Genomic DNA, 12,776 nt, shown 5'->3' on the forward strand with positions numbered 1-12,776 from the left:
ATGAGTTTGGACACTGAGATTGGGCCAATGAGCTGCAGTCAAATGACCTTTGGGCTTTCGATACCCACTAATGACAAAGGAAGAATACCATTAAATCAACTTTTAGCCAATAAGGAGGACTACTCATCTAAATGATGAATACAGAGAGGGACTCCTTTACAATTAGAACTTCTTTTCATTTCTGTTCAAGTACTTATACGCATCTGATAATTGTAAATTTCAACTATGCTGACCAATTATTTGTTTGATGTATATTTATGTATATTATGGGGCTTTTAAAAACTCTACCACTGAGACCTGGTGTCAGGGCCGAGATGGAAATTTTTGCTCTTTTGCTCAGAAGTTTGTGTGTTAGCTCATATGCCACATCCAGCAAATTAGTCTATTTATGTCCATGTGTTTTCTGTAATGAAGTGAACATAAGTGACTGCTGCAGTCCGTTTTACTCTCCCTTCCTCTCCAATTCTTCATCCTTGTCTGCCATTTTCTTCTCTGTTGACTGACAGCAGAGAGAGCGAGAGGGAGAGAGGGAGAAAGAAAGGAAGCTGGTGTTTTGGGGTGTGGGTGGAGGGGGGTCAGTACTTCAGTCTCTGATTTGCCTTTGTGGTATCCTGGAGGCCAGGAAGCTGTTGGAGAGTCGGACTGGTTCCCTCCATTCTTTACTTGGCCTCAGGTCTCATCAGTGCTGTCGTGGGGAATCTCATTTGTCACACATGCACAGGGAAAATCCAACATGCGCACACAGACAGACACACACACAGACACACACACACAGGCACACAGACAGACACACATACACGCGTGTGCACGTGCGTGGAATGCAGCTGCAGCTAGAGTGAGAGCTGCCACTTGCAGCAGCCGAGGTGACGACAGTGGCGGATGGGCCAGGACTGGTGATTGGTGACGACAGGCTGGTATGACTGGCAGCTACAGTAACAGCAGGCCAGCTTCGACTAGCAACAGTGTCACTACACTTCCTGTTAGCAACACGGAGCAGTGTCAAGACCACAACCACTAACCTGAACCAGTGGTACACTGATGCATGGGTTACTACTGGCCTTTTATTGGCAGGACTGAAAGAGTAAAGCCCTGCTAGCTTCCAGTACTCATTATGCTTGTCCTAACTGTAGCTCCAGTGTGGCGTCATGTCAGAGGGACAGTAATGATGCAAAGATGGACATGTTTATGACTCCATGGACATTCCAGCTGTCTTCTTCCATAACATCTTCAACCCTCAAGGTGTTTAATGTTGTGCTGATTTCATATCGGTTGTATTGTAATAATACACTAATATTATAATTGAAAATATAGTATAGCTAAAACAAAATAAAAAATAACGTGGTTTATTAATATTACTACTACTAACAGTAATAACACATTAATATAATAATTAGGACCTATTATTTATTGTAATTTTGACAGAGAAAACTGTGGTGGCTGTGGCTCAGGTGGTAGAGCGGGCCGGTCAATGATCGGTCAATGGTCGGCGGTTCGATTCCGCCCTGTAACCTGTGTCATGGTCGTTGTGTCCTTGGGCAAGACACTTTATCCACCTTGCCTGGTGAGAATGCGTATGAATGGATTGTTTGAGGTGGTGGTTGGAGGGGCCATAGGCGCAGAATGGCAGCCACGCCTCTGTCAGTCTGCCCCAGGGGCAGCTGTGGCTACAGCCGTAACTACCACCACCAGAATGAATGGGTGTGAATGAATAACTTACAATTGATTGTATGTGCTTTGAGTTACTCCTTGAGTAAGAAAAGTGCTATATAAATCTAATCAATTATTATTAATATAATTATAACGTTTTCCAAAGGCTCTTGTACTAAGTGCTGTATATGCAAACATATAGAGACTTCTCACATTAACACATCACAACAAGTACATAATTTGAGTTAACTTAATCGATGTATGTTTTAATGTGTCAGTGCACCACATTTGTGAAACCCTGACATGACCAGCTGTGAGTGTATTTAACAGTATACAATGTATATAACAATATATTGTTATATACACTATGTGTGTGTGTGTATATATATATATGCTGGTCGTGAACACACATCTTTACTTCTACTATCACTGCTGTTTTAAGCGATGGCTCTTTAAATTATCCGCTAATTAAGTCACTTGTCTTTGCTTTAATGTAACTATTGTAACACACATGGTCAAAAAAGACAGATCTACTTAAAATAACACAGGTCACTTAAATGAAATGATTGGCAAATGGCAGGTTTATATCGTAAATGACATTCAGTGAGTCAGAAAAGAATTCTGCTGACCTTGGTGGTCCCCTGATTGTTCCTCTCGTGCCATAATGAGGTTCCCATTTCTGGTTTTGTGAGTATCAACAGCTATTGGATGAGTAAATCTAGGTGCACACTTTTAAGATTAATTGTAATAACTATTGGTTGCCTGACTTTTCATCTGGCACTATCATCAGGTCAAAGAATCAGTTTGGTTAATCCTTTAATTTATGACCAGACATAAAAGCAGTGACATTCTGGTCAGACCTGGTTGTGTGTTGTTGCCGTGTTTTAGTCATGTTAACTTATAGAGTTTGTATAATTAAGGGGGTGTATAGCCATAAGGACTGCAACAAATCCTTTCACTCATACCTTTCCAAGTATGGAGAACCAATGGAGACTGCTAAAGACATAAAAGGCCATTTCTAAAACCAGTGTTTGGTTTTAAGCTACTATACTTTGTGGTACAACATGGCAGGCTCCATGAAGGAGTACCCGTTCCCTTTGTACATATGTACATATATTTAAGCTGACAAAAAATAACTAATAATTACAGGCGACTATGCATGAATGAAAACACAACTATTTGTATTATATTCCATTCTGCTAATAGACATCCCCCCTTTAATTCAGTTGCCCATTAAATTGGGTTTGGGAAAGTCTTCCTTGGGTCCAACAGGACTGAAAAAATAGGACTGAGTTCTTGATGTACTTCTTCATAAGAAAGCTAATAATGGTTTATTAAGAGTGCTGCAACCTCATCTTTTATTCCATGCCCAATGCCTGGAAAATGCCTAATTCTTCTGAAATTCTCTTATAACATTCAAACACATGTGCCAATCAGTTGACTTCACCCCACCCACCTTTATGAACCACATGCACCAATTTATTATTGCTTACACTTCAAGCCTCTCACGTGTTTTCATATCTTTTTACATGAAAAACTAACTACTAAATAAAACTACTCCGTTTCCATGACTGCCTTATACTCAGGTTGCTTGCAGGAACAGTTCCACCTTGCTATTACTACGTAAACTAGCAACACCACATACTTGTAGTGACACTGTTGCCCAATACTGTTTATAGTTAGGGTTCGATATGAGTTTCAGTGTAAATGGTGAGGGAGCAGTTTGCTGCAGCCTGATGATTGTGTTTCATAGAACCCACAGCCATTGACAAAACCAAACCCTTTGAGAAGGATCACTCCATCACATTAGATTTCTTCACACTTTGGCACACAAAACCCATAAAAACTCTCAGATACAAATGGAGTGTCAGCAGTTACCTGTTATAACAACCACTCGCAGCAGAGTGACTCTCCTGCTGATCCAATCTAACAACAATCTTTCTGCATCCAAGCACTCAGCCCATTTCTGTTTACAGCGACACATGCATACCCTGTGTAGATAAATGGTCAAGTGATATGTGTTTGTCTAAAACACTCATCTGTAGGAAGGTTTAAAATGAGAATGTATTATAGTGGATGTAGCCTCAGACTTACACACGCTAAATGTATTATGCATATGCCATGAGAGAGTTCCCTTACAGGCAGTGTGACAGTAGTAACTCTGAGTGAGGAGATAAATGTATCTATTGAACAGATATAACAGGGAACACAGATTATGATGACCTTAGTAAAGAAAAACATGCCTTTTTACTTTAAAATCACTAAAATTATCCTGAAATCAAAATGCACTGGCGATTATTCATTGATACTGTAATGCTTCATTTCTTTCCAGTTCTCATTATCATCATTATCGCTAAGGCAATGTGTGGTTTTGGAACTAGGGTTAAGGATTTGAGTCCAGTGTATTCAGATATAATAGTAAAATTGTGCACAGAAAAATAAATTGTTGCTTTGCTGTTTGACATTGGAGTCAGTGCTTCATCTCTTCAGTCTGACATGTTATGGCTACTTCCTGGAGAGAAGTAAAAGATGGGCCTTGATGTGGATTTGCTGCAGGAATTTTTAGTTTTCTGTAACACTGGACAATATTACAAATATGAAGCATAATCATAATCATAATATGCTCACCTTTTGGAATGCTGTGTTTTTCCCGTTATTTGCTTTTCATGTATATTATCCTGATCTGCATGATCCTCATGAAATGCCATGCATCGTGTGTTTTTGTTTCCTTGTTTATACTGTTACTTCATAATTAGGAATCAACAGGTGATGGTTAAAAGACGGTACAAAAGCACATGATTGCAGAGTATTTGTTGTATTCTCTCCTGGTCCAGCCAAGTGACCCTTTCCTCTCTCTGTGATTGGTGCAGGTGAGTCAGTATACCTTTGCCATGTGCAGCTACAGAGAGAAGAAGGCTGAGCCAGTGGAACTCCTTCAGCTGGATGGCTACACAGTCGACTACACTGATCCCCAGCCAGGTAACGGAAATCATATAGGACAGCTATGACTGTCAGGCAGGCATGTTAATGCAGGACCAGTGTTAAGATTTGCTGCAACATGAGTAAAAACAGCTCAGCTGTTTTTACTCATGTTGCTTGATTAGACTTCTTCTCAGAACTTTGTGTGATGTGCATGATTTGACATCTCAATCACGATATAGTCAGTTTTGTGGTGTCTTCGAGGAAAGACAGCTTACCCTGTTGTTATTTGTACCTGTCTCAAATGAACAGAAATCATGTAGTTTCAAGAGTTGCGACAACTAGTTTCAACCTGACTAGAGGTTTGTTCAGGTAGCCTAATACCAAACAGTTTTAACAAGAACACTTATCACAATACGCAATACACCCATACAAAAGAACATTACATACTATAAATTGAGCAATGGGACTGATAAAAGGGTCAGACGACAAAGTTCAGCGTTACCAATTTTAATGTAGTCATGGGAAGTACTACAGTTTTTCCTGTGACTCTGAAGTATGGAGCTTAAACAGAGACAGTATAGGTTGTCATTAAAAAAATAATTTCTCATTAAAAATGAAATTGGTCAATGAAAAGAAAGAATTTGTCATTGAAATAATTTCCCAAGTGTTTCTTCATGTATGCTTTTAAAGACATTCTTTTTTTCTTTTTTTTTTTACAGACAAAGGTAGGTTTTTTTGTTTTATTTTATTTTTTGGAATATTTCAAAGTTCTGGGGGGCCTCATTTACATACAATTTGCATGTCAACGAGCAAATGTTGTCCGTCCCCAGAAACTGCACATCGTTGACAGACATGACCACAAGTTCAGGCAACATGGTCCTGCCTCCTTACATTTTGTGAAAGTAATTAATATGTATATTTTGAGGTTTCCAAGATCATTGTATACTCTTAATTTAATGTTCTAGAGGAGTTGATTTTTGACAGCTGTAGTGTGTGGTGCAGTTAAACTGGACTGTCTTATCCTCAGTTCTATCAGTGGATCGACAAAAACTTAGCAAAAGCTTATTGTTGAAGAAGTACTGAGGACACCAAGTAGTGCAGAGCTGTTTAGTAGGACCACGTTTTGTCAGAATCTACGTAATGAACAGGGATGGATGAGATTTACACATTTAATATTAAAATTACTGAAACAGATTAGCATACATTTTACATCCAAACCTGTCGTTTGTCCTCAAACATCCAGAAGTTTATAGTCTGACAGGTGCACAAACATCACTATACATTATTTGTAATTGACTGTACCTCATCTGTACCACACACTGAGCATCATCAGTAATTCATAATGTTTATAGAATATTACATGTCAACTGCTTTACTCAGAACCTAAAGACAGATGAGCTCTTCCTCTGCCTGTCAAGTAAAAAAAAAAGCAAAAACCAGAAGCCTTTTCAAGCACAAGCAGTGTCTGATCCAGCAGGTCACATGTTAGAGGGAAATGTAGTTCTGGCTTCAACAATTCATATCAGACAATTCACATTTAGAATACAGTTGAAAAGATATTTAATTAAATTTAAGACAATTAATTTTATAACAGGACTAAAGTCTCTCACAAAACATAAAGTCAGAGGAAGAACAGTGTACCTCTCCTCCTCCTGATGTTCTATAGAGGAGCTGATCAGCCTTCAGCTTCCATTAAAAAAGATGTTGCTAAAGATGCTCCGTCAGAAGGTCCAGGATGGAGCTGCTGATGTTCTGTGGAGTCTCCCAGCAGTCAGTGAGGATCTGGGTTTCTTCAGCTGTCCCTCCAATAGAATATTGCTTAAATATTATTTTAATACAGTTACAGTCATAAGAATGGAACTAAGTTGTACTACAGGTAATGAAGACAAGAAAATAATTCAGAAGTACAAAGTCAGCAATCAGTACAACATTAAATAACAAATAAAGTTATGTAAATTCACTCTTACCTCATTCAAATGGATTTGCCTGTGGAAAATAAAAAAAAATTACACTGTGAGACCAAAGTGTGGCCACAAGATAAACGCAAAACTGAGTGGCAGTAAATATTTTACAGATTTTACCACTCGCTATCTAATTATAGACACTTCATCTAGCCATTCCTTTTCTTCCCTTTATCCGGGTTGGGTTGTGGAGGCAACTGGGGAAGCAGGTTGTTCCAGACATTTTCCTGTGGAAGTCCTAAGGCGTTCACAGGCCAAATGACATGTATAATCCCTCCAGTGACTTCTGGGTCTGCCTCAAGGTCTCCTCCTGGGCAGACGTGCCCAGAAAAACTCCAAAAGAAGTCTCCCAGGTTGCATCTAAATCAGATGTCTTCCCCTGGGTCTTCAGGCTCTGCCTCCTCAGCAGAGGACACGTTAACCGGAGTTCTTAGAAGTGTTCTTTCTACTGCCCTACAATGTCCCCAGTTCATGGTCAGCAGTCAGGCTGGGCCTGACCACGGGGCAAGTCTTGGGGTTTATGAATCGCTCTGTCTGGTCGCTTCCTCCGGGTCCAATTTGCCTTGGGAGACGCTACTAGGGGCTATTGCCCCCAACAGCATAGCTGCCAGGATCACAGGGACACTCAAACCCCTCCACCATGATAAGGTCATTTTTCCCCCCATTTACTGTGTTTAAATAATCATGTCACGGATCGCCTCCAAGACTCAAACGTGAGGCAAGAGAGACACGGCAAAATAGTATACATCACAATGAATTTATTTACAGAAAATAAAACAGGTACAAATTTACACAGGTAGGACAAAATGCCAAAAGCGGAACTGATAAATAAAAATGGGGAAAATAACCCACAGGAGACACCCATGGGACAGGAGGTGAACTACACGAACAAAACCGAAATTAACCCAATTAATCAGAGACCCAAACGCAGCCAGGAAACACAGCAGACCAGATTATGTAAAAAGGGTTTTATTTTACACAGGACAACAGGATGAACATACAAAATAAGGGAAGAGGAAAGGGAATGACTGGGAACAGGATGAGGGAAAGAGGCAGTAACTGTGGGAATGTACACTAGCGGTCTCTATATGAGACAGGCAGAATAACCTGACCAAAAGGAAGTAGAGGGATCTCTGCCCACAAGCGCTAAATGCTACAGAATGAATCTTTAGGATAAATTACACTTAGCGACTGGAGTACCAACTAAAACCAAGTATCACAAGGCAATGGATCGTTGTGCTAACAATACACACACATATAAAAAACCCCAAAACAAGACAAGTTACTCTACTTACCTGGCATGCAGAGGTAGGGAGAGTGGTCAGGGGGTCTGTGGGTGAAGAGGAGTGTAAATCATGGCGTGGGGGTTTTTGGGCTGGAATGCCGTAGCAGATCCAGAGTTGGGGATCAGAAAAGAGCTGGATGGTGCATCGAAGGGTAAAGAGTTAGGGTGGAATCCAGGCAGGAGGTGGAGTCTTGTCAACGGTATGGTGTTGAGAGGTAAGAAGAGCCTGTTTTCTATGGTAGATGGAGGTGAGTATTGGCAGGTGAGCCACTCCCTGCCATAGGCGTCCTCATTCAGGTGATTATCCAATCTGCACGATGCACCCACATCCCCACGCACACACACACTCAACACAATCACACCCACAGGAGGGAAAGGGGAGGAGGGGGGAGCTGCCAGCTAAACAGAGGTGGAGATGGAGGGCATGGCAGTTATTTAACTTTAATTTAAAAAACCTTTAATTTTAAAAACCTTATTTTTATTGCTTATATTTGCAGTTTATTCATAGTAACTCTGCTGATCTTACTTTAGGCTTTTAAGACAAGTCTTTGTCTTGAAAATGTGAGTCTATAAACTGTAAATAAATGTGTCTACCATATAGTTTGAAACTGCTTGTGATTATAAATTCTGACTGTCTGCCTACATTGAACTCTATTCATGTCACTTTTATTAGATAATAAGTGTGTACCTATGATCTGAACCTGGTGATGTGACAGACTTATGTTAAGAATATCTTCCTCTTCCCATTCTTTAGGTCTAGATGGAGGTCGGACATTTTTTAATGCTGTTAAAGAAGGTGACACCGTGATTTTTGCCAGCGATGATGAGCAGGACCGTATCCTATGGGTGCAGGCTATGTACCGGGCCACCGGCCAATCACACAAGCCAGTTCCTCCCACCCAGGTCCAGAAACTTAACTCAAGGGGGGGCACAGCGCCACAGCTAGATGCACCTATTTCTCAATTCTGTAAGTTTTCAGCTCTCATTTTTCCACGTTTTTTATTAATAGATGTTTTAGAAAAAGGGAATGTCTGTTTGCTGATTAAGTAAATGATGACAGTTGCCAACAATCAGTGCACAAAACCAGACTAAAAAGAAGTTTTGTGTTTTTGTCACTCTGAGCTTATTATTTTCTCCTGTGCTTCATGTTTTACTTTGTCTCTTTCTGTAGTTGTCCTCACTACATCTGTTTACATATTAGTCAACAATGTCCATAGTTTTCTCTGGTCATATACTGTACATGTTCTCAACTGTTACTGTTATTCTTTCTCTGTGTGCTGCTTCGCTTTTTGTCGTAGAACTGCTGCTAAAGTGCTGGTGGCTTTGCTGTGTGTCTTTATGTTTCTCTGTTTGTTCCTTCTTCCTTTTCTTCTTCTACTTCTTCTACACCCTGACCCTGCTATCTTGTAGCTGGATTAAAGGGTAAGTGCTCTCCTCCCTTTTCTTTCTCTGTTCTTCCTTTGTTGTCCATCACTCTTCCTCTTTTAGTAAGTTAGTAATCAATCTGTTTGTTGTTTCAATCAGAGGCGTGAAATATGGGAGACACTGATTTCTTTAAACTTAGAATGCATGCAGAAATGAACTGCTTTGGCTGTGCTTCTGTCTACATACTGCCTATCTGTATGGCAGGGATTGACCACATTCAGGTTCCACGGATGAGTCTACAAACGTGCTTCATAGTAGGCTAGGATTAAGTTTTATATGCTTGTCTTGTTTTTTTTAGGAAGGTTTTATATTTGGGATTTCTGCAAAGCCATAGTATGTCTGTTTCTTAACAAGAATTGTGATAGTTTATTGACAGTATTTGTTATCTTCATTTTCCACTACTATTTCCCAGCAGTAGTGAATTTCTTTTCACATATACATATACATATACATATACATATACAGAGGATTAAGTGGTATATAGATAATGGATGGGTAGATGGATGGATGGATGGATGGATGGATGGATGGATGGATGGATGGATGATGTTATAAACTGAGAAGAATTTCAGTATAGAACATAACTGAATAGTTAAGTCTTCAGCCTCACAAATGAAATGTTGAAATTAATTAGGATTAATACAGTTTAATCTTTTTTTAACAACTGTTTACCTGTACTCATTCATTCAAGTTTTTCTTTTTTTCATTGTTTTTCTACACGTAGGCCTTCTGCAATTACAATACAAGAAACAGTAGATTATGTTTGCTCCCTCACAACATAATCCAGAATCACAATGAAATATACTCAGTTATATTGGCATTTAAAATGAAGAATAACAATAGAGATTAGAGGTGACAAAAGTTTGTCCCAACTTTAACTTTTTAATGTGGAAGGAAGTCTAAAACGTATAGAAGAAGTTACTCAGTGTGTGAGTCTAACACTGGAATGAAGTACACGGCCTGTTGCATCATATACACATAAACTATTTTAATTATTCAGTTTGGATAAAAAATAAAGTCAGTGGGGAGGAATAGCACAATGCATCAACACCATAGTAAACTATTTGTGTTTGCTGGTTGTCATTCATTTTTAAAACATACATTTTAGGAAGATGAATGTATTTAATAATAGTTGGTAGTGTAATGTACATTTATGTCTTTTTTCATGTAAATGTAGTATCTATGTTTAATATAATAATATCTCACATTGTTAGATTACCTTGTTTGTTATAATAATAATAATAATAATAATAATAATAATAATAATCCATCCATTATCTATACACCGCTTAATCCTCCCTAGGGTCGCAGGGGGGCTGGAGCCTATCCCAGCTGACTTAGGGGCAGGTCGCTAGTCTATCACACGGCATAATAATAATAATACTTAGAAAAAATTATTGCACAGACAAAGACAAAAAAGTTTCCAAGAAAAAAATCTGCAAACTATGTCTGTCAAACATAAAATACAGACATAACAGCATTGTTTTTTTGTTTGTTTTTTTTCAGACTGAAACAGAAACGGTGCAGACTAATAATTGAAGAAATGCTTACTGCATGCATTTGTGTAAATGAATTTACTGAGCGAGCTGTTTTTTGACACAACCACTGGAGTCCCACTGAGTCCCAGCAGCTGGTAATTACCAAGTTAAAAGTGCCAGGCCATGAATAATACAGTGTGGTTGCTGCACAATTAATTCGGGCAGCAATCAGTCAATGTTACCAAATAACTACTTGCCAGTTCACACCTGGATCAGTGCAATGAATAACATCACGTCACCCACACCCACCCAGTCACCTACCCCCAGCCCAAATCAAAATAGACTACATTAAAATATTGTAACAACAAAGTATCGGAAGGTTTGCGTTCAGCTGCTAAAAAGTGAAACTGAGCTTTGTGCTTTCTCTGTTTCTTGGTAGGCTGACTGACAGTTGATGTTGTTTTGACATGTATCAGTACCAAACCAGAAAATTATGCTATAGCTTGAATAAAATCAAAAAGTTTGGAGGCTTTCTGCTTTCATTTTCAAATATATTTTGTTTCCTGTTGTTCCTTTTATTATGCACATAAATTAATGTGAAAGCTATTCAAATGGTATTTATACAGTGTGAAACTTTACTCTGTCGTAGTAAAAACCCAACTCTGTCTTCTATAAAATATTGTATTTGCATGTACAGTTAATGTGCACTGGCTAATTGATTTGTGTAGTAGTGATTCTTGGATCACATTTATTGCAACAAAAAAATAAAATTCATACTAAACTTATAGTACATGCAAAATATTTACTGCCAACATATTTAGCATTACAGTACATTACTATGCTCTGAATTGCATCTGCCAAATAGTCTTGTACGCTGTAACAGATCTTCCTATAAAATTACAGTAAAACATGGGGAACTCCAGCTTCCCATATTTTACTGTATATTTACAGTGTTAGAATAGTAATTCACTTAAACTGTTAATTACTGCATAATTGATGACAGTACTCTACAGTAGAACATGAGGCTTACTGTTTAGTGCTGTGCTGTATATATATGGTGTTACCACTGTAATCAATGCTATTACAGAATTAAAACATCTTTAATATTTATGATCAAGGGTTTAGATCTACCACCTCTGTTTAACGTTTAAAAATGTGATAACTGATGCATGCTTTTTTATGTATATTCTTAGTTTAATCAATGCACACTTTACAGCAGTTTATTTACGTTCATTTTAAGTAGCTGTTTACTGTTGTCCTGTTCAGTCGTTTCAGTCGCCGCTTTCATTTACAAAACAAAACGACTAAGCTAAGTCAAGCACAGAAACTATTTGGTATGTTTTAAGGAAAGATCACTGTTTGCATTAAAAATAAATAAAATTTTAAAAAGTGGCTGACTTTGAAAAATGTTGCCTTCCACAAATTCCCATTTACAAAACCCTGCATTGAAAAACTGGTTTTCCAGGAATACTTCAACAATTTAAAGGGCACTGCAAGAAGTCAACCTCTTGATACTTGAACTTTGTCAAAGAAGATGAAGGCCTTGTGGATGCTCACAGTACATCCTTTGGTCAGACAAACTAAAATATATTTGTATGGATCAGAATGGTTTCAGCATCTTTGGACTAGACGTGGCCAGTAGTACCACAATGCACGCATAGCCAACTGCAGAAAAATGGAGGCAGGAGTGTGCTGAAACGGGATACTGCAGTTCTACCTGGAGTGGAGGTCAAATTTATACATGGTAATATAAATGCTACATAAGTATATAGTATATACCCAAGAGTCCCAAATTTTTCTCAAGAGGTCCTAAGAAGCTTTGGAACAACAAAGAGCAGCTAAAAAGAATCCCATGTGGACAGTAACAGAACATCTGTCCATGGGTATGTGACAAACTAAAACCATTCAATATTTATGTATATTAACTTGCTTTTAATTATACATAATTATAACTATATTATGTGTACTGTAAAACAACCACTTTTCATCACAGACAACTGAAGATAAGACAATTATTCAAAAACGACACAATTTTTTGTCATTGCTATGATTTCTGGT

At 38.5% G+C, this 12,776-nt stretch overlaps 1 protein-coding gene across 1 annotated transcript in view; it reads left to right on the top strand.

Moving 5' to 3' along the window:
• cadpsa (Ca2+-dependent activator protein for secretion a) overlaps nucleotides 1-12,776 on the top strand; it is a 222,662-nt gene that overhangs the window by 117,941 nt on the left and 91,945 nt on the right. Inside the window, exons 10-11 of the mRNA XM_008292176.1 lie at nucleotides 4,518-4,626; nucleotides 8,570-8,782. Coding sequence (XP_008290398.1) covers nucleotides 4,518-4,626; nucleotides 8,570-8,782 — 322 coding nt within the window. The remainder of the gene's footprint in view (nucleotides 1-4,517; nucleotides 4,627-8,569; nucleotides 8,783-12,776) is intronic.

This window comes from Stegastes partitus, unplaced genomic scaffold, assembly GCF_000690725.1.
Source record: "Stegastes partitus isolate 25-593 unplaced genomic scaffold, Stegastes_partitus-1.0.2 Scaffold790, whole genome shotgun sequence".
NCBI lineage: Eukaryota > Metazoa > Chordata > Actinopteri > Pomacentridae > Stegastes > Stegastes partitus.